Here is a 24,772-nt window from a genome sequence, read left to right as displayed (position 1 = left end):
GTGCTATAAAAGCATCTTTACTGCAAGGCTAAAAATTAAAACATGAACTAATAGCTACAATGTTATGCATCCGTAATGCCGATGTTCGACCTTCACGTGGCAAATTTCATTTTTTTTTTAATTTTTACACTTTTGCACCGATTTTTCCAGGCTAAAACCCAAATATAAAGTTTTGCATGGATTCAAATACCTTATATATGAAGATTCATGTCTGTAGACCAAAAACTCTTGGAGGAGTTTGGTAGGCAAAATTTATTTAACAAAAACATATACGTATACATAAATATATATGGAAACAATTTTGTGTTTTCTATAAACTTTTTACGAAAATATTATGCAAGTATAAATCATGTAGAATATCTGCATCAATATAATTATACGTAATAGTTAACTAAAGATGATTATCCCATTAGAAAACCGAAGCAACTAATAGGAAATTAATTAAAATGAATCTTTATGCAAATTAGCTAGATCTTTTGCTAGTGAATGCAATTCCATAACCCATATATAAGAAAATTGTATTTTCTTTGTAAATAAATAGAAAAGGGTTTTTAATATGAATATCAATGCACACAAAAGAAAAACGAATCCATAGGAGTATAGATAGATATATAAAGTGAAACCCTTGGTTAGTTCGGCCTAAATAAACTAGAAAACGATAGGCCCATTTTCTGTCATATTTTGCGATTGTGTTTTATTCTAATCAAAGTGTATTTTTATATATTCATAAGTAAAAAGATATTACAATATTAAAAAAAAACTTTTTTTCGGCATCGTTTCTTTTCGGTCGACTATTTTGAGATGACGAAAAATAACGATTCTGACTACACGTGCATATAAAACAAAATTTTTTTTTACAAATCGTTAAAAAAGTAAAACAGAAATTGCTAAATTCAAGTAATGAAACGTAACTGAAAATAAAATTATTTCGTACATTTGCATTTAATGAACCAGACGTAACTCAGCGTTCGGCTCGGATTTTTCCGGAAAACATCAACCGCTCGTTAACCTCTTAGCCACCGTCACCTCCATGACGTTGAGTTGAACTTTTACATAAAGCTCACGACTATCGTGCCTCAGGATTGTCTGGTCTGCATGAATTCCTCCCCGTTGATCACGCCTCTCCCTAAATTTCGACCTTTTCTCATCATGGGATGACGACAAGTTAGTAGTGTCTGAGGGACATGACTAATGGGGTTTTGGTAAAAATCTAGATGGAATCAGCATCAGCATCCATTGTTTTCTCTGCTTTTATGTGTGACAAACAAAGATGTTTTATGCGTGGAACTATGAATCAATAGAATAAAAATGGCAATGTTGCTTTTGTGTCATTTCTTTCTATATTCTGAGACAAATTTTCCCCAACTTCGCCTTCAATCGCTGGACCTGGGTGTCTCGATATCAAGTGTCAAAATCTGCAATCTTGCAGGTTTCTAAATATCTGTGAGTAACTTCATGTAGACACCAGACAAATCTGAAGCAAGGTATTCATGAGTAAAAGTCTGACTCGCTTAACAGCAACATCAGCATTCGTACTAATTGTGAAATACCATGTTCTAAAGTCTTTCTGTCACCCCTCCTCCTTTTCACCAGTAGATACATATTGAATAGGTCTAGTAGTTTGGATATAGAAGAAATTACGCAAGTTTACTTCTTTACTGAAATATATGTTTTTGTTTTCATTTTTTAATGTAATTAATTACGTTAAATGTCTATAAGCGAAAAACGTCTGAAAGGAAAAGTCCAGTTAGTTCCTCTAACAAAATAATCAAACGTTAATATACGACCATAGTTTAGTGGGAATTGAAAAATGGTGCTAAAAATAAAATCTTATCATGAAATGAAAAGTTAAACGACGTTTTAAACATTTCGAGGTTTTAAGTTGAAGTATATGCTTTAATCGCTTGCGAGTAAAGTAGAAAATTGTGAAATAATATATTTTTTAAATGGCTCACTACTTCAATTGTTATACACGAAGAAAAGAAATCAATAGAATAAAAATTACAATGTTGCTTTTGTGTCGACTTACAACCTGGGTGTGCCAAGTTCGAATCCAGTTTATTCCACAGAAATCATTTTCATTTCATGCAAATGTATATTTGATTGTTCTTCTGGCAGATGTTTCTGCAGGTCTAAAGACTTAGCCTGTACTGACATGTGTCAGTGCAGCAGCCAGTGCGAAAACGATGAAGATTCCCAAGCTGTGATGTATGAAAGTGATGTTGATGATGATGATTATGCATAGACTATGATCAAATACTTATGTTTAAGATGGTCGCACAAACATTCAAAGTTAAAAGGCATTTCAATAAAAATAACTGATTTAGTATCTGACTAACTGCCAGGGTTGTAAAGTTTTTAACCCATATGGTGGATTATGTGTTTCAATGATGGAGGGGGAAGTTAAAAAAGATGAAATGATAACTTGGACCATTGACTTCCTTGACACTGAAAATGTAGGTTTAGCAGTTAAAATCAGTGTTCCAGCTTATTTAGAGACCAAGATATGACAAAACGTACATCTTACGGCGGCCATTTTGTAAATCCAATATGGCCGCTATATACGCATCTGGGCAAATGAAAAAATTATTTTCTGATTCCCGAGACAAAAATCATTCCAAAAATGTATAGGTTTGCAAATCTCCAAAAAGTTCTCACAAAAGTTAAAATTGTGCCATAAGGAACCTGGCTAATTAAATCGCTTTCATTTCTGCTTTTGGTTTTTCTTTTAACGAACAGCTATATTCCTCCAACAATAAAAAACGACCCCTTTCCATGGTTTTGATCTCGACTAAAAATGGAAGAGGAAATACAAATCGAAAAAGATTATATACGTAAGTATATGCAGCTCCCATATGTATGCGAGTAAAAAAAGGTATAGATGACGTGTGTATAGATGTAACTGTTTTTTTAAATATGAGTTTGTGTGCGTCAGTGTTAAGGCTAGTGTGTGTGATAAAGAAAAAAAGTAGATTAAAAAAACGGATAATAAACAAAAATAGAAAATAAAACACATATGAGTATTCGGATGCGCATGAGCGTAAATGATCCTTTCTTTGTACATAAAATACAAATAAGACAAACATATATCAGGGAAAAGGGCGTAGAAATAGGGTAATCACCTAAAGGAAACTTTTGGGGTTAGGGTTAGGGTTACGTAAAAATGCCATCTAAGATTTAACATAATTTATGATATCGCAAATCAAACTCGAAATACTACTACTACTACTACTACTACTACTACTACTAATAATAATAATAATAATGATTGTCATATTGTCAGGTTTGAAAGTGGGGACAAGCTCCCAATCTCCTATAAAGTTCTCCCAAGGCATGCTTAATTCTATCATCTCTGATATTCTAGTCCTACTCCTGGCCTTCTCGTGTGGGTTAGTCACTAAGCTCTACGGACATGTGTGCTGACAGGAGGGAGTGCACCGTAAAACCAGCGTCTGGGTAGATAATGCTCGACAGTCTGGCAAGAATAACAATCTAGGAGAAAAAAAACTAGGCGATTTCAATGGTAAAATAAATAAATTACCGTAATTATGTGCAATCTAAAATTCACCAAACTTTTTATGAATGAAATATCAAATCAAAGTATTGAGAATAATGGTGTGAATGGAACTGGAACTTGTAAAGGGAAGGTTTATTTTGGAATAGCAAGAACCCGGTCGTCATCTTGCAACTGTTAGAATGAAATGAAGTAAAGAGATTAACAAGGTAATCAGGGAGTGCATGATGAAAATGGAAAGTCTATCAGAGAATACAAACAACGTATGTTTAGAGAATGGAAAGAACATTTGAATGAACAAAACAGCATTGTCTGATAGGGTCAAGGGCGGAGAGCAAGAACCCCTCTAAGTTACGTGAAACGGATTAGGTTTAGTGGCAACTTAGGAAATAGAGCAGTTTGATTTGTTAGTGATCAGGAGAGAGATAATTTAAGTAAAAAAGAAAAAAAGGTTTGTCATGCAAAACAGGTTTTGACCCTAACAGACTCGTAAATCGATACCCATTAACACCTAAAGATTTCTTAGGCATGCTCCTGATTATAACTCCTAACCCATAACTAAGCTTCTAAGTAAATACTTACTAGCCATAGTCCTATACATAGGTTTAAAGTAATCTATAATGAACAGCAAACTTTAATATCTCTTAAGAGATAGTATTGCAATAATTATTACACAAACTAAACCGGTACTCATTAAAATACAAACTTCCGGATATTAAGAGAAAGGCGAAGTCATTCTCCTTCGTTGAAGTCTGAAGGCAACTCAAATTGTCTAAAATTCCATGCATTCGTGTACAATGAAATATGCTACTTATCCATCCATCTATATTTAACTATACTTACAAAATACGCAATAACCTATATCTATCAGGTATAACTGTACTCCATATCAAATGTTCTCTTGTATCTATACTGAGCATATATCTTATCTTTCAGTCATATTAAATATTCAGTCTGGGCACCAAATAATAATTTCTAATAGCAAGTAAATCATACTTTAACATTTTATCCTAATTCTAAACTTACTAAACCATATCTAACCATACATTCCTAAATTTACTAAACCATATCTAACTATACATTCCTAAACTTACAAAACTATATCTAACCATACATTAACTCGTCTCTCTGTTGCAAATTTAGTTGTTTCCACTGCATGAATTTTTACCTATACCCTCTCCCAGTAAAAATGAAAATGGAAAGCATAGTAATGTCCTTTTTTAACCAGGTTTGAGGAGTGAAAATTGTCTGTAGATGTTAACCTAAATACCCGATTTTTTCAGGAGATATTAACCTAAATAACCAATTAATGTTAACTACCCATGTGGGGTCGCAGAAATACCTGGATTAGGACCCAGGCGCGGGGCAAACCCCCTCGGAGCTGATGGACCCGTAGATCTTCCCAGGTCATCCGTCTAGGAGAAGGAAAACTCTGAAGCTAAACCTAGGGGAGGGAGGCCTCTTCAGTCCTGGACGACAACCTTCTTAGAGCTGGTGACTCAAAAAATCACCGGTTGGCAAACGTAAACTGCTTAAGGAGAAGATAGGCTCTGTCTATCCCCCAGCTTTCATACTCTTTCTTTGCCTATTGGCCAGGCGTAGAGGTACTATCATAGGGACTCGTCTGAATCACCCAGTGGTTACCCTTGCTTCCTGAATAGGGCAATGAACGCCGCTTTTCCCCACTCCTGCCACATTCCATTCCCCTAAACTGGACACAGTGGGATGCTTCAGTGCCATATATGTCGGTGCAGTTGGGCTGGGCTGGCTTTGCCTAATGGATTGAGGGTACTGGATTAACAGTTCCTGGCTGCTGTTTCCGACTGATAGTACAGGAACCCTAACTCTTTGGTAGCGCTTAGAGCGGCTGCTCCATCAACAGTTGTATAATATCGGGATGTTTGTAGTGCCATGTCGCGCATGGAAAGGGACCCTGCACGCATCCCCGGTGCGCTTTCCTGAGCCCACAATCCTGTGGGTGAGGACAGCTGATGGTCTACTTGTATTGCATGTTTGGTATTCTGCACAACTACTTTTCAGCACCCCCTCACTCACTCACCCTAACTGAAACTTTTAAATAAAATGAAATGACAGCTCAAGCAAAAGTTACGTTTAAATCAGGACCAAACTCAAAGAAAACCAACCTACCTCCTCCCTTGAGGCTTGCATTTACTAATATCCGCAGGCTTAGAACTAACTTAGATGATGTTGAGTCATTTCTCCTTGTAAACACCCCGGATATCTTAGCATTAAGTGAAACTAACCTTCATTCCTCCATTCCCTCTAACCACTAACATGCCTGGTTATCTCCCACTCTACCATAAGGACTTGGACAGACATATGCATGGGCTTGGAGTCTATATTCGTAACACCCTCCCCCTGACTAGAGAAATAAAACTAGAATCAGACGACCAGGCCTTTATGTGCTTCAGACTAAATATGCAACACAATATTAGCTACTTGTATTTTCTCTACCGCTCTCCCTCAAACCAAGACGGTACCCTAATAAACAAAGTCTCAGACAGCATAGATATAGCACTCTCCCTCGATACTAGTGCACAAGTACATGTATTTGGTGACTTCAATGTCCACCACAGTAACTGGCTAGGATTCTCTAATCACACAGACGTAGCTGGGAGCACAACACATAGCCTCTCTATATCCCATTCCCTATCTCAGTTGGTTACATTTCCGACACGTTTCCCAGACCAGCAAGATCAACATGCCTCACTTCTAGATCTCTTTCTGACAACGGTTCCCGATGACTGTACAAAAAATCCCCACAGCCCACTCGGGAATGCTGATCACGCTGTGATATTATATATATGGTAGAAATTAGCCTAAATTCTCGCCCTAAAACTGAAGACCCACTACTCAAAACAACGAGGTATTACAAAAAGGCTGATTGGGAAGCCATCAGGGAGCTCATCAGAGATGCTCCATGGCAAAATATCTTTACTCTTCCAGCGGAACAGTGTGCAAATGAGACCACTGAATGATTCAAAACTGCAATTGAAGCACATGTTCCCACTCTCCCCAATGGTTTACTTCTGCTTGTGCAGCTGCCATTTGTCAAAGGCAGCATGCATTCCGCAGATTCAACCGACATAAGTCCAGCTCAAATAAACAGAAGTTCATAGAAGCTAGAAATAATTGTAAGAGAGTGATAGAGACAGCTAAGACAGATTACTCTGAAACCACCAGAAAACGCATCGAAACACAGAAATTAGGAATCTGGGATTTTTTGAAAATCTACAACAGCGTAGTAAATAAGGGACAGTCAACTATGCCCCCACTATCAAACAATCATGAGGTTGCTTGCACGGCAACTGACAAGGCTAATCTGTTTGCCAGTCGATTTGCCTCGACCTCCACACTGAACCCGGTACACCACTCCCTCCCTGATTTTCCTCTGCGGACAGACGCCACACTAGACGATTTGAAAATCACCCCTTCTCAGGTACATGCTATTATAAAAAACCTAGACACCTCAAAAGCATGTGGACCAGATCTCATCCCGGCTGTGCTATTAAAAAAATGCTCTGCCGAGGTTGCTCCAGTTCTCTCCAAACTTTAGAATAAATGCCTTAACGAATCTTGCTTTCCCGACTGCTGAAAAACCGCCTCTATGGTACCAGTCTTCAAGAATGCTGGTGAAAGAACTGACCCACTAAATTATCGCCCCATTAGCCTCCTCCCGCTTTTTGCAAAAATATTTGAGTCCTTAGTTAATCAAGCCCTAGTCCAGCACCTAACAGCTGCTAAACTCCTGACTGACAAACAATATGGATTCAGGCAAGCCCGTTCAACAGCAGATATCTTAACTGTAGTTTCTGAATGTATATACCGTTCATTGGACAAAACAGGGGAGGGTAGAGCGGTGGCCCTTGATATATCTAAGGCTTTTGACAGGGTATGGCACAATGGTCTTCTAAGGAAAATTAGATCATATGGAATCACTGGAAGAATTCATAATGTAATTAAATCCTTCTTAAGTAAGAGAAAAATCAAAGTTGTCCTCGACGGTCGTACATCTAAACAATATGACATAAATGCGGGAGTACCTCAGAGGTCTATCCTTGGACCTCTATTATTCCTGATATTCATAAATGACCTCCCTGATAAAATTGTTATAGAGATGGGTATATTTGCCGATGACACAACTCTCTATAACAGATATGAGGGGAAAACAAATGAACACATATCCAAGGAAATGGCAGAAACACTAAAGGATGACCTCCAATCTGTAGTGAAATGGGGACAAAAATGGTTGGTCACATTCAATTCTGCTAAGACTAAGCTTGTTTCCTTCAATAACTACAAGAAACCTTCTCTACCACCAATAGCAATGGCCAAGAATACATTGCCTGAAAGTATTTCTTTTAAACTCCTCGGCCTAATGTTTACAGGGAATATGAACTGGAATAGATACATTGAGAGCATTGCCAAGGCTGCTGCAAGGAAGGTTGGCTCCCTCTACCGTGCTAGAAAACTACTTACGCCTGACAGTATCCTATACCTCTATAAGGCCACCATTCGCCCATGTATGGAGTACTGTTGTCACATCTGGGCTGGTGCATCTGCTGCTTGTCTCTCGCTCCTGGACAGGGTTCAAAAGAGAGTCGCCAACCTGATAGGTCCTGAACTGTCATCTAGTCTTCAGCCTCTATCCCATCGACGAGATGTTGCATCCCTCTGCCTGTTCTACAAATACTTTAATGGTGAATGCTCTGACGAACTGCAAACACTTGTACCACCCTGATGTAACTACCCCCGACAAACCCGACAAGCTACTAAGTCTCATCCATTTACAGTAGAGATCCCTAGGTGCAAGAAAGCCTTTTACTCCAATAGTTTCTTCCCCAGAACTGCGGGTCTTTGGAACTCCCTTCCGGGATTCTGCTTTCCCAACTGCACTGATATGCAGAAGTTCAAGTGTTATGTTAACAAACATCTTTCTACTCATCTCCCTTCATAATGACTCTGCTAATTAAATCCCTGATAGTAGCCCCCTGCTTCAAAGTGGCACTGTGCCTTGTTTGGGGTGAAAATTGAATAAAAAAAAAAAAAAGAACTGGAGTAAAAAATGTTCAAACTAAATCTTAAATAAACCCAAGTGTGGCAATAACAAACCAATTAATATTGTAATCTGCATTGGCAATAACAATGGTTGGCGATAACAAACTAATTAGTATCATGATCTGCAACCACCAGACACTAGATAGTGATAAATAACTTATTAGTTTTGTGTTCTGCATCCACTGGATACTGGCTGGCGATAACTAAGTTATAAATATTGTGACCTGCATCGGCCAAACTGTGGCTGGTGATAATTTATTATTGTGATCTGTATTGGCCAAATTATGGCTGGCGATAACAAACTTATTGATATTGTGATCTGCATCGACCAAACAATGGCTGGCGATAACAAATTTATTAATATTGTGATCCTCATTGGCGAAACAATTGCAAGCAGTTACTAATAAATATTGTGATCTGCATCGACCAAACAATAGCTGGCGAAAACTAACTTATTCATATTCTGATTTGCATCAGTTAAACAAAAACTGGCATGACTCACTTATAAGTATCATGATCTATAACCACCAGACACTGGATTGTGATAACTAATTAGTATTGTATTCTGCACTTAACGGATACTGGCTGGCAATAAATAACTTATTAATATTGTGATCTGCACCGACAAAACACTTGCTGGCAATAACTAACTTATTTTCATCTTTAGCTGCTATACCCTGGCTGGCAATAACAATGTAGTATTGTTATCTGTACCGACCAGACACTGGCTAGCGATAACTAACTTATTATAGTGATCTGCACTCACCATACACTAGCTAGCTGTAATTAACTTATTAATATTGTGATCTGCAACCCACCAGACACTAACTTATTAGTATTTTTATCCGCAGCGATCAAATACTGGCTGGCGATGATTAACTTATTAGTATAGTTATTGCAAACGCTGTCTGGGGATAAATAACTAATTAATATTGTTATCTGTACCGACCAGACACTGGCTGGCGATAAATTACTTAATATTGTGATCTGCACCCACCATAATATAAATTACATATTCAATAAATTAATGCTTTTTTATGTAAAATTTAAATGTGATTAATAACTGAAATGCAACGCTTTTCAACTATGAATTGTTTTCTTTTAAATTTCTGATTTTTTTTAATCTGCAACTCACTGTCAGTCATTACTTATCATTTGTTTACATTTTGGTAGTGGGAAAACAAGTCAGTTGTAAAATCACAAGTTAAAAAATATATCCAACCTCACAAAAAGGGAGTGATAATAGTCTTTTAAAAAGTTATAATTATGATGGCCTATGAACTTTCACTATACACACTATCCCTCTTTGAAGCAAAACATCTATTATGCAAACTAAACAAAACACAACTGATAGCTGCTATGAAAGTTCAGATGACGCAGTACTCAAGGGTGTAGCAGAAATAGAACATAACGTTTTTGACGGAGGGCCTCTTCTCCATCGACTGATGAGAGAAAAGGAAGACATCTTGTTCAGTCGCTGACGACTATGCATGTTTCACAGTAAAACTCTATGGCAACACTACGATAGTATTTGATGGTTACATTGGGGGACCAAACACTAAGGATGTTACCAATCAGAGACGCCGCGAAAATTAAACAAGTAACAACGTGAACATTGCTGAAGGAATAGAATTTGTCGGGAAAAAGGATTTCTTTTCGAATGTAGAAAACAGTTTCTTATCAATCTCATTTCACAACATATGAAGGACAGAGATTGCCGCATAATACAATCAAAGGTGCAGATGTGGAGATTATTAAGGCAGCAGTGTCAATTTCATCCAAGAAAAAGCACTAGTGTCATTGGCGAAGATACAGATCTATTGTTGTTGTTACTTTATTATGCGTCAACCAGCGATGCGAGTAAGCTTTATTTCTATTCGGAAAAAGTAGTCCTGCAACAGTATTCGACATTAAGGTTATGAAGAAGTTGCTTGAATACGATGTATGCAGAAGTCTTCTGTTTCTGCTTGCATTCGTTCTACACAAAGCTCTTAAAGTGCTTTGCTAAGATGTTTTCCACACCTAATAAAAACATAGCTGAGATTGAAGACGCTGGGTGTAAATTGATGGTAGCATTGTTCGGATGCAAACCTGGACACAATCTGCAATGAGGTATTGTAGTCTCTGTCAAAAAGTTGGTTCAGCCAAAAGCTTTGTTTCACCTGAACGACTGCCACCGATCTCGAAGTCTCATACCTTTCAGAGTTACCTCCAAGTGATGCTTTGGATGGACAATGGTGAGGCTATGGACACTACTGAATGGTGCTGGGAATTTCAGAACAACAGTCTAGTTCCAGTGATGATACTTCACTTGTGCCAGAAACACTTCTGCAAATAATTCACTGCAACTGTTCTGATGGTTGTAGTACACCTCGATGCACTTGCAAAAGACACAAACTTATCTGTTCACGGGTATGCGGACCATGTCAAGAATGGCATTCTGACAATATGAGTGAGGAAGCAGTGTCTGATGATGAAATTAGTAACTATTGAACTTGGGGTGTAATTACTATAACTGGTCTTCTTTGTACATGTTAGAATCAGGATTATCTTCAAGGGAGATAAATAGGTCCGACGATAGGAAGCAATGCGATCACGTAATGCGTTTTTCTCGTTATCCGAAATTAAAAACGAGACTAACCCTCTTATGTACATGGCTTAAAATGTCTATCCGACGATTTGCCTTTTAGCATGTCCTCAAATCCAAAAAAACTTGCCCGCCATTTCTTTTAGTGACAAATCATAGCAGCTTAGATATATTAAATTCATACATATTAAGTTGAGATATATTCAAGTGATACATACTAAATTGATACGCATTACATGGCATTTCGTGCATCCGCATATTTTCTCCTTGACAACTCAATGTAAATCTATACTTTCCTCTATTATATTCTTTGTATTTTTATGTCGCTATTAACTAATATATTTTATATTACGTTGGCATTAGTAATACAACGCCAACATCTATAAATATACTTTAAACGTTATGATTATCATCTATACCAATAATTTTCATTTTTCTGGTCAAGTGTACATTTGATTCGATAAACACATTGTACAGAATAAAATAGTCCCCATCACGCCCAGAACTATTTGTGAATTGGATATCAAATATTCAAATTCATAAATACAAACGCATGTATCCGATAGTCGCCAATTTTACATCAGGGCGCGAAAATATATCTGGCTTTTTGATAGAGTTGTCGAGATAAAAGTATACAGCCAAACAATGGCTGGCGATAATTATTAATATTGTGATCTGCATCGACCAAAGAATGACTGGTGATAATTGTTAATATTGCGATCTGCATCGGCCACACAATGGCTGGCGATAACTAACTTATTAATATTCTTACATCACCCTCACCAGTAACAACAGAAAATGAGAGATATACAGGCAGACATAAATATTTCGGCTTTGTTTAACTTTGGCATCTCCGTTGTTCTTCAAGACTAAACATGGCGGTGTATGCGAAAAAAACGTCCACGACAATGTTTTAAGTCAAACGTTTCCCCGGTTTATTTGGAAATGAGATCTTTTCAATCGGCTTTTTGGGACATGAGATTTAATTATGAAAAAAACAAAAAAAAAAAAAAAAAAAAAACAGGTGTTTTTTCTTTTCAAGATATTTTTTTTCTCCATTTGAAATTTTATTCAACAATAAAATGATAAACCAATTCACAATAAAAAGTACAAAATTTATTTTTTGAAATTAGATTTTTGTGACGAGATTTTTACTAACGTATCTTTTTAAATTTTCGATATTGACTTCTCAAGAGATTATGAATATATTAAAAAATTCAATAATGCCAGCGATAGAACTGGCAACTCAGTGATGTGATTAAAGGAACGTCCTCTACAAATACACTGTGCACCATGAAATGGTTAGCATGACGTGGCCTAATCGCCAACCAACACACTTGTCCGAAGTGTACTGACCCATGTCAAACTATGAATCTTCAGAGCAGAAATGGGAGGCGCTTTATCGACGGGTATTGTTGGTCTTGCTTCAAATGCAAAAAGACCCCCTCCCCCAAAAAAAACAATAAATGTTAGAGCTGGTTCCTTCTTTGAAGGAAGCCATTTACGGTAACAAGAATTAATACAAGTTTTGCATTGGTGGTCATAAGGGTAACCACTAGAAAAAAAACTGGCGTCTCCAAGAAATCATTAGTTGATTGGTTCAATTACATTCGCGATATATGCGCAATGAGCATGCTGGAAAGTCCAGTACAATTAGGTAGTCCTGAACGAACAGTCGAAATCGATGAAAATAAATTCATGCACAGGAAACAACAACGAGGAAGATTCCGTCCAGGCCAGTGGGTTCTTGGCATGGTCGAACGAGAAACGAACTTGACAATGATAGTGCCAGCCGAAACGAGAGATACTGGAACCCTATTGCCAATAATTGCACAGTACGTTAGACCAGGCACACGGATTATGATAGATAATTGGCGTGCCTATAATGCATTACGGAACCATACTGTGGTAAACCATCAATATAACTTTATTGCTCCAAATAACCTTAGTATTCACAAAGATCGTGTGGAAGGTAGCTGGAGTCTTTGTAAAGTTAAAGTCAGGTCCATGGAGGGGACTAGTAATGCAAACTTTAATATTAATCTACAAGAATTCCTCTGGTGGCAGCGAATCAAAGACAATTATTTAGTGAAATCATTTATTAGATACGTTTTTTATAATGTTTGATTAAAATACATGAAACATGTAAAAAAAACATTTTCTTTAAAGAAATTAAAAAAAAATATGTTATAAAAAATCTATAAATCTATTTTTATGTATGCAAAAGTTTGTTAAAAAGTTTAAATAAACAAAGACAATTATTATTATGGGATGCGGTTTTATTTACGATGTTTGGCTAAAAGACATGAGAAATGTAAAAAAACAAAAAAAAACGTTTGGTTAAATAAATTTTAAAAAAATTATTATAAAAGATCTATAAAGTCTATTTTTTATGTAAATGTTTGTTAAAAAGTTTAAATAAACAAAGACAATTATTATTATGGGATGCGGTTTTATTTACGATGTTTGGCTAAAATACATGAGAAATGTAAAAAAAAACAAAAAAAACGTTTGGTTAAATAAATTTAAAAAAATTATAAAAGATCTATAAAGTCTATTTTTTATGTAAATGTTTGTTAAAAAGTTTAAATAAACAAAGACAATTATTATTATGGGATGCGGTTTTATTTACGATGTTTGGCTAAAATACATGAGAAATGTAAAAAAAAAACAAAAAAAAAACGTTTGGTTAAATAAATTTTAAAAAAATTATTATAAAAGATCTATAAAGTCTATTTTTTATGTATGTAAATGTTTGTTAAAAAGTTCAAATAAAGTTTTTAATGTAATTAAAAAAAACATTCCCTTTTTCTTTTTTTCTTTTTTTTTAAACTAACATTGCTGGGGACGTTTTTTTTTTTTACATACACCGCCATGTTCACAGTCTTGCAGAACAACGGATATGCCAAAGTTAAACAAAGCCAATATTTTTTTAGATATTTCACAAATAATTTATCTTAGTAAATCTGATTTCACACAATTTCTTTTTAGCATCATAAGTATTACTTTGCAACCCAGCGCTGTTGACTTTGCAACCATTATCTGCGTGAATTAGTGACTTTATTCGCTGCTTCGTTTTTTTTGGTAACGATCGATTGCAGCCGTGTCATTCGTACTTTGTTCTTCTGCATCAAATCCTTCATTTACAATGTATTTTCTGCCCTCTCCTGAGTTTGCTGTTTTCGTATGGTGTGATTCCTCTACTGCATTCTTTGACCATTCTTGCTCCTCCCCTTCGCCAAAAAAGACGAACACGACGGATCCGAAAATATAGACGGCGACGCAGTTTAGGAAAACACTCTGCCATTCTTGCTGGGTGCCCTGGATAGAAAAGAACAAGAAAACAACAATAATGTTAACGTCGAAGATGTAATTCTATAACAAAACCTTTGATATATTCATAAGCGAAGAGGATAAAGAAGACGAGTAATTTAACTTAATGAGAATTAATGGTTCCTTTCTACGTGATGCATTCGATTATTTTGCGACATTTCGATCACGCGAAGCATGCACTAGGGAGACTAATCAAGTGAACGGCCGTTTAATTCAAATGCGACACGAGTCAATAGTCATTGCTTTTTGACTCGGTATCCAAATAGCCATTTAAACTATTGTAAAGTAAATGTTTGAATAGAAAGATTAAACCTGTTTTATATAAATCGAACGAATTGTCAGTTGAATGACAAAATATATTGCACAAGTGTTATCTGAGCATTTCAGTGGCGATTATTTGAATATATGTTTAATATTTGACGAAGGGAAGTAAAGATTTTTGTTTGAGTTTTGCTTGCAATGAATGCGTGGTTCCCGACGCGTGACAAGAGCAGGACCACTTTTATTTCTGGTTTGCGAAAAAACACCTTCATTTTAATATACGCATAAACGTAACTGTTTTCATGAACTTAAAACTATTCTTGGTTTTCAAAACCATGTGAGTTTAACATGTTAGTTGAAACATAACCCCGTTACAATTTCATAATCAGGAAAAATGAAAAAAATTGGAAAAATAAATGTATTTCAGTTTAGGCTATTACCGCCGTTTAAATGATTGGATGTTTTCTCAAGAAGGACACGAGTCACGTGGCACGGTTAAAAAAAAAAAGTGTATAAAATACTTACATTCGGCGTCAGAATTAATGTTATGTAAGGCATTATGATCCCTGGTAGTTGTGAAAAAGCTAAGCAGATGCCCGATATAAGACTGGCAAATCTAAAACAAATATAAATAATAAGAATAATAAGGTCAAAGTTTGTGAAAGTCTGTTTTTCTTATTCGTTTCGTAAATGAGAATGCCACGTATTTGTAATGCATCTGCAGAGTTTTATTATAAAATTAGTTGCATTTGTCTTACGCAGTATTTTATAAGATTGTAATTTTTTGCAGTTTTAATCATGGCGTATATTTTCCTAAATGTCGCTTTCCTTTGTTCAAATTTGTTCTAAACAAAGAAAAGCGACTCTATTGACGAATGCATGATCAGGGCCCCTCAGAAGGTGTTCGGTCCCTTTGTTGTTAAGGAAATGCTTGTTGTTAAATCTTATGTCCTATTGAACTGTATCAATATGTATCGATGTGAGAAATATTGAACATTAACAGATGTGAGAAATATTGAACATTAACAGATGTGAGAAATATTGAACATTAACAGATGTGAGAAATATTGAACATTAACAGATGTGAGAAATATTGAACATTAACAGATGTGAGAAATATTGAACAGTAACAGACGTGAGAAATATTTAACATTAACAGACGTGAGAAATATTGAACGTTAACAGATGTGAGAAATATTGAACGTTAACAGATGTGAGAAATATTTAACATTAACAGATCGCATCAGTCTAGAAGGATTTCTCCATCACAGATGAAATACAGCATAAGAATACACACTCCATTTTGATTTTAGCCAAACTTGTATAAGCATTAATATTTAAAACAATAATGTAATGCAATTATAAATTGTTTACGCGAGCAAAAAACAAAAAACAAAACAAAAACACACACACAGCAGATGGGAATTTATTGATGCATAGATTATTATTAAGAAATAATGATATTCCTAAATTCTTCACAATTCTATAATATAGACATTAATATATATTAAAAGCGAAATGTTACGTAATGTATGCACCAAATGAAATGCTTAAAATCTACATTAATCTATATACGGTACGAGTGCAAATAGGAACGGAAGATACATATGAGAATGCAAACATAGAAGTTACAGAATGGATGAGAGAAATAAGGAATTGATGTAAAGGTCAAGTAGCGAATTCGGAGCGCATACAGAAGACAAAGAAGAAATAGGAAAATCAAATCGGTGTCATTTATCATTAGCACGGAGGATGAAGTCTGGCAGAGATCGATCTCAATACAAGGAGATAATTTTTTTTAATATTAATTATTATTTATAATTAATAGGATATTTAGCAGGAAAAACACAAATATGAAAACAAAAAACAGAAAGTGGAGAAACTTACTTTGGAGCAATGTCCAAATGGTTTACCCTAAATGCGACATCACTGAAAGAATTGATGGTTATGGAAAATGTTAATAAAACGATAGTAACAATTCGGTTTCTCTTGTCAAGGAAGCTGATACCAACTAACATAATTGCAGGAATCAGAAAACCTGTGAAAATAAAGAACATAATGATATGACTTTATTAAGTTATATTGGATTTGTTGAGGAAGTAGAATTAATATTTATTCTTCACAATATTTTCATTAGTATAGCTGTTATATACTTTTATTTTCATTAGTATATCTGTTATACACTTATATTTTCATTAGTATATCTGTTATATACTTATATTTTCATAAGTATATCTGTTATACACTTATATTTTCATTAGTATATCTGTTATACACCTATATTTTCATTAGTATATATGTTATATACTTATATTTTCATTAGCATATCTGTTATATACTAATTTTTCATTAGTATATATGTTATATACTTATATTTTCATTAGTATATCTGTTATATACTTTTATTTTCATTAGTATATCTGTTATATACTTATATTTTCATTAGTATATCTGTTATATACTAATTTTTCATTAGTATATCTGTTATATACTTATATTTTCATAAGTATATCTGTTATATACTTTTATTTTCATTAGTATATCTGTTATATACTTATATTTTCATTAGTATATCTGTTATATACTAATTTTTCATTAGTATATCTGTTATATACTTATATTTTCATTAGTATATATGTTATGCACTTATATTTTCATTAGTATATCTGTTATACACTTATATTTTCATTAGTATATCTGTTATACACTTATATTTTCATTAGTATATATGTTATATACTTATATTTTCATTAGCATATCTGTTATATACTAATTTTTCATTAGTATATATGTTATATACTTATATTTTCATTAGTATATCTGTTATATACTTATATTTTCATAAGTATATCTGTTATATACTTATATTTTCATTAGTATATCTGTTATACACTTATATTTTCATTAGTATATATGTTATATACTTATATTTTCATTAGCATATCTGTTATATACTAATTTTTCATTAGTATATCTGTTATATACTTATATTTTCATTAGTATATATGTTATATACTTTTATTTTCATTAGTATATATGTTATATACTTATATTTTCATTAGTATATCTGTTATATACTAATTTTTCATTAGTATATCTGTTATATACTTATATTTTCATTAGTATATATGTTATACACTTATATTTTCATTAGTATATCTGTTATACACTTATATTTTCATTAGTATATCTGTTATACGCTTATATTTTCATTAGTATATCTGTTATATACTTATATTTTCATTAGTATATCTGTTATGCACTTATATTTTCATTAGTATATCTGTTATATATTTATATTTTCATTAGTATATCTGTTATATACTTATATTTTCATTAGTATATCTGTTATACACTTATATTTTCATTAGTATATCTGTTATATACTTATATTTTCATTAGTATATCTGTTATATACTTACATTTTCATTAGTATATCTGTTATACACTTATATTTTCATTAGTATATCTGTTATACACTTATATTTTCATTAGTATATCTGTTATATACTTATATTTTCATTAGTATATCTGTTATACACTTATATTTTCATTAGTATATCTGTTATATACTTATATTTTCATTAGTATATCTTTTATACACTTATATTTTCATTAGTATATCTGTTATATACTTATATTTTCATTAGTATATCTTTTATACACTTATATTTTCATTAGTATATCTGTTATACACTTATATTTTCATTAGTATATCTGTTATACACTTATATTTTCATTAGTATATCTGTTATACACTTATAATTTCATTAGTATATCTGTTATACACTTATATTTTCATTAGTATATCTGTTATACACTTATATTTTCATTAGTGTATCTGTTATACACTTATATTTTCATTAGTATATCTGTTATATACTTATATTTTCATTCGTATATATGTTATACACTTATATTTTCATTAGTTTATCTGTTATATAATTATATTTTCATTAGTATATGTGTTATATAATTATATTTTCATTAGTATATCTGTTATATAATTATATTTTCATTAGTATATCTGTTATATAATTATATTTTCATTAGTTTATCTGTTATATAATTATATTTTCATTAGTATATCTGTTATATAATTATATTTTCATTAGTATATCTGTTATATACTTATATTTTCATTAGTTTATCTGTTACATAATTATATTTTCATTAGTATATCTGTTATATAATTATATTTTCATTAGTATATCTGTTATATAATTATATTTTCATTAGTATATCTGTTATATACTTATATTTTCATTAGTATATCTATTATACACTTATATTTTCATTAGTATATCTGTTATATACTAACACGTTGGGAAGACAAGGTTTAACATCGTATGTAGATGTGATGCAAACGCAATAAAACTAAAAATAATATCTATTGCAGACAGAACACGTATGCTGTGACAACAACAAGTATGACACCATCATTTCCCGGGGATAGTTACTTGGTTGAAGAACGTCATGGGAACGCAACCAGGTCCCCGGGGGAATAAAGGATATCAAACGATAGGCACATGGAAACATCAACGCAACGGGTCGAGATGTCGTCAACTATAACCGGCTGGCATGGGTCGCTTCTTGTGTCTTCATTGTGTCGTTACAAGCAACATTTCAATCGTCGGCATTACTGGCTGGGACCTCATGCTGAAATTGAACGCGTGTAAAAAAATAGCGAACAAAAGCATTTTTATAAAAAATATATAATTTATTTTTACGTTTAACACTGGCGAAACATTTCTTATAAAGACCAGTTGAAACCAGACGCGTGCAGCTAAACGGCTATCTCGCGTCCGCCGACTCTAGAATCCAAGCTTCAACTGTTTTAAAACAATAGAATTATATTTAATTCTCCCTTTCTTCAGAGAGAGAGAGAGAGAGAGAGAGAGAGAGAGAGAGAGAGAGAGAGAGAGAGAGAGAGAGAGAGAGAGAGATATTCATACATAACGTTTAAACATTGGTTTGTTTTTGTATCTCATAATGATACCTTTCGGGGTTGACCTTTCAAATCCTAGATTTGAAATCGTTTTGACTTAATTGAATATTAATAAACGACTGTCATTCAAACCCAGCCGACAATCTCTTACCTACCCAAACCCATAAAGCACCTGCTTAACACATCTGCACCTCGCAAGTACAGACAAGTTAGGCACAAGGTTCATTAATGTAGAAACCCCCAACTCCTCCAAAAGGAGCGCTCTCCATTGTGCCATACAAGTTGCACAAATCAGATTAATCAAAGGGCTACACGCCATAAGATGACGTAGGAATTTATTTTCGTGTTTCTGATAACGAACGAAAAGCAACAAAATTGTGTCTTTTCGTGCAAGAACGACTTAAATGTCCAAACTTTGAATTGAAACAGTTGCACGTACTTAAAAACGACAATCTTTTTCTTCCATACTTCTTTGCACTGGATTGTATTTTTGTTTTATTTTTCAAAGATTTTACATAATTTTCTTGTGAAAAATCAAGTGTGATTTCACTTTCTTGCTATATTGTTATCATTGACAAATTATCAAAAGCATATTACGGACGTTTTCGGCAACTTCTGTAGCATTCTCAACCAAATACAAAGTTATGAAAGCAAAGATGTGTTTGATTATGCCAAAGCAACATCGAGTGTTCTTGCTGATAGTCGATTTTCTAAATCGACTATTATTATTATTATTATTATTATTATTATTATTATTATTATTATTATTATTAACAAGTAAAATGTTAGACCATGAACATTATTATTTTGTTAAGTGTTATGTAGAAAAAGGTATACAGAGAGAATATTTGAAACAAGGAATGTTTACTAAAATGTTTAGGTTAATTTAGAAACAATAACAAGGAAAGGATGTGGTCGATACAAGCAGAGTGGGGTTTCAAATCCAGGGACAAAAACAATAAATTCCGTCAGAAAATGTGACTGAAGATCACTTGCTGGGTCCTTGTGCGATCGAGTGGCATAAGCACAAAGGAGTAGTTACATATATACAGAGTTAGAAGAGAGAGAGAGAGAGAGACAGTCAGTCAGTGTCAGGAGAAGGACAGAGGCGGTCCTCAGATTTAAGATAACTCCAAGTAGAGGAGTCAGAAATGGCGATAGTCACAACTTTTCAAAAGTTAAAAACACTCTGGAATAAAAAGTTGCCGAAAATAAAAACCCGAGGCTCTGTCATTTTCTTGGAAAGAAATTTATTGTAACTTTCCGTCAAACAATACCAGAGATGAACCAGATATGTTCTTAATTGGCCGAGTGTTGAAACCCACCAAATGCGTGTTATTCGTCCTTTATGGTGTAAAAGTATTTATGTATATTCTTGTCCCGTAATCAAAACTGTAATTAAATGTACATACACATAACGAACTCTAAATGCTTAACTAATTTCCAAGCTTAAACTAACTTTTGTTTAAAGCAATTATCGTAACAATTATCACCATCACCGTGCACCCTACTCACAGGAGAAATCACGTTACACGTGTACGGTAGAAGCTATTCTAATCCCATTGCTCTAGTCATTATACAAAAAATAATAATAAAGGTAATAACACTCCAAAATTTGTACTGAATCGACGAAAAAGTAACGAAAGATGGCCGTCTATTGCTGAAAATAGGAATAATTCTTTGCAACAACGCTGTAGAAATATAATCCAATCTAAACAAATATAATCCAATCTAAACAAATATAATCCAATCTAAACAAATATAATACAATCTAAACAAATATGATCCAATCTAAACAAATATGACCCAATCTAAACAAATATAATCCAATCTAAACAAATATAATACAATCTTAACAAATATGATCCAATCTAAACAAATATGATCCAATCTAAACGAATATAATCCAATCTAAACAAATATAATCCAATCTAAACAAATATGATCCAATCTAAACAAATATAATCCAATCTAAACAAATATAATCCAATCTAAACAAATATGATCCAATCTAAACAAATATGATCCAATCTAAACAAATATAATCCAATCAAAACAAATATAATCCAATCTAAACAAATATAATACAATCTAAACAAATATGATCCAATCTAAACAAATATGATCCAATCTAAACAAATATGATCTAATCTAAACAAATATGATCCAATCGAAACAAATATTATCCAATCTAAACAAATATAATCCAATCTAAACAAATATAATCCAATCTAAACAAATATAATCCAATCTAACAAATATAATCCAATCTAAACAAATATTATCCAATCTAACATATATAATCCAATCTAAACAAATATAATCCAATCTAAACAAATATAATACAATCTAAACAAATATGATCCAATCTAAACAAATATGATCCAATCTAAACAAATATGATCTAATCTAAACAAATATGATCCAATCGAAACAAATATAATCCAATCTAAACAAATATAATCCAATCTAAACAAATATGATCCAATCTAAACAAATATGATCCAATCTAAACAAATATAATCCAATCTAAACAAATATGATCCAATCTAAACAAATATAATCCAATCTAAACAAATATAATCCAATCTAAACAAATATAATCCAATCTAAACAAAGATGATCCAATCTAAACAAATATGATCCAATCTAAACAAATATTATCCAATCTAAACAAATATAATCCAATCTAAACAAATATGATCCAATCTAAACAAATATAATCCAATCTAACAAATATAATCCAATGTAAACAAATATAATCCAATCTAAACAAATATAATCCAATCTAAACAAATATGATCCAATCTAGACAAATATAATCCAATCTAAACAAATATGATCCAATCTAAACAAAGATGATTCAATCTAAACAAATATGATCCAATCTAGACAAATATAATCCAATCTAAACAAATATAATCCAATCTAAACAAATATAATCCAATCTAAACAAATATAATCTAATCTAAACAAATATAATCCAATCTAAACAAATATCATCCAATCTAAACAAATATAATCCAATCTAACAAATATAATCCAATCTAAACAAATATGATCCAATCTAAACAAATATAATCCAATCTAAACAAATATGATCCAATCTAGACAAATATAATCCAATCTAAACAAATATAATCCAATCTAAGAAAATATGAATGTAGATAAAATAAAAATGTTTACCTATGCATTGGAACATCTTTCGAACTCTGGCTGTTTTGAAGATATTCTTTTTTAGAACTGCGTCGGCCAAAAAGCTTACGGATATGTGAGCGAAGAAACGGCTGACGAATGGAACCATAGATATTATGCCATTCTGAAATGGAATGGTGAAAATACTGCGCTTGAATAAGTAAATAATTTAATATATGTATACAATCATAGCATTGTTTTTGATATTTTGTTAAACAGATTTGGTGTTTTCTGAGATGACAATCCATAGTAAATATATAGGAATGACATCAAGATAAATATTCATTCAATGATAAAAATGTATCTGAAAAAGGAATAACATTTTTCATACAAAAATGAATCCCACAAAAATAATTTACAAAAAAGCAAAAATGGTGTTCACGTGACCTCGCTTTCAACTACGTCTGCTGCACATCCAAATCATCTTGTGCGCTCCAAATTGCTTTTGGCGCCAAAGTAAAAATCACTCATTTCGAATGCAAAGACTGCGTATTTAAGAACTAGAACTTTCAATACTAAGACCGTTAAGCCTTCCCTCCCAAAACCATTGCTATTTTACGCTCAGCTTTCCTGTCCCTTTCTAAATATAGGCGAGTAAGTAAAAATTCTCAACTGACGCACACACTGTCACGCATATTGTCACCCATTGACAAAACTAACTCTCACAGAATCTCGAATTCTGCTGGATACCCCCTGTAGTAGCAGCTGCACGTGTTATTGTGAGGCAAGGGTTGTGCAATCCTCAGCACACCTCTCCTGAATCGGCACTGTTTGAGTCCAGTGGCAAGGAGAAGTCCAGGACGACTGGAAACAATGCCGAGATATTCGGAGAGCACATAGAGCACCTGAAAGTCCCAAATGGTCACTCATTTAGTACTGATCAGTTTCCACGCTGCTTAACTTTGGTGATGCAGCGGGAAATGGTGTGTCATCATGATTATGCCGTATTCACGTATGTAATACACTCCCAGGAAACAAACTATAAACACATCCACTTATTATTCAATTATTATTAATTTCAAACGAACCTCTGTCAAACCGTTAATTTTATATGCTGGGTATTTCTGCTCGCGCGGTAATAGAACTTCTCAAATGCATTTGTAATGTTAGACTGTATAATGCGTTAACTTTAGTCAAAATTGCCATTTCCTTTTTTATTGAATTTTTTTTAGATTATCGGTTATCAATAGTTATCGAAGTATTCTTATACAAATCCTATCTAAAAATACTGCACATAAATTACATTTGAATAAAAAAATTTTAAATCAGAAAATAGAAGCCAAGGAGTCCATAGGGAAACAACTCGAACACACACACACACGCACGCACGCGCACACACACACACACACACACACACACACACACACACACGCACACACACACACACACGCGCGCGCGCGCACACACGAACACACACACGCACACACACACGCACACACAAAAAGCTTCTTATTTATATATATAAAGTAGTTTGTGCATGTGTGTGTGTAAACTCTCCTATAGCCCAAACCACTAGATCGATCATGACCAAACCTGGCATGATGAAGGTCCCCTACCGAGGGATGGTATACATAATTTTCAAGGCCTATGTATAAGTTATAACCTATAGCCCATATATTTTTCAAGGTTAAGGTTAAAGATCACGGTCATAGCCTATGTATATATATTCTCCTACGGCCCACACCACCGAACTGATCATAACCAAATCTGACATGATGAAAGTCTCTGACCTAGGGATGGTGCACACTATTTTTTCAATATCAAGATTAAATGTTAAGGTCGGGACTTTGCTGTACCTTCAGATACTCGCATACAGCAAACATACCAGCGCAAAGTGCTGGTATGTTTGCTAGTA

General features: G+C 33.5%; 1 protein-coding gene across 4 annotated transcripts in view; it reads right to left on the bottom strand.

Moving 5' to 3' along the window:
• Positions 1 to 233: 233 nt before the first annotated feature.
• The window catches only part of LOC145261123 (putative transporter slc-17.2), a 110,391-nt gene continuing 85,852 nt past the window's right edge, over positions 234 to 24,772 (bottom strand). For all 4 annotated transcript variants that reach the window (XM_080119370.1, XM_080119373.1, XM_080119372.1 and 1 more), the window contains 4 exons: positions 22,909 to 23,041; positions 16,662 to 16,812; positions 15,300 to 15,390; positions 234 to 14,501 (listed from right to left, as the gene is read on the bottom strand). In XM_080119370.1, the coding sequence (XP_079975496.1) occupies positions 14,241 to 14,501; positions 15,300 to 15,390; positions 16,662 to 16,812; positions 22,909 to 23,041 (636 nt within the window). In that variant the 3' untranslated portion in view covers positions 234 to 14,240. The remainder of the gene's footprint in view (positions 14,502 to 15,299; positions 15,391 to 16,661; positions 16,813 to 22,908; positions 23,042 to 24,772) is intronic.

The sequence above is a fragment of the Euprymna scolopes genome, chromosome 37 (assembly GCF_053919585.1).
Source record: "Euprymna scolopes isolate OS-2025 chromosome 37, ASM5391958v1, whole genome shotgun sequence".
Classification (NCBI taxonomy): Eukaryota; Metazoa; Mollusca; class Cephalopoda; order Sepiida; family Sepiolidae; genus Euprymna; species Euprymna scolopes.
This window is presented reverse-complemented; position numbering and strand designations above follow the sequence as displayed.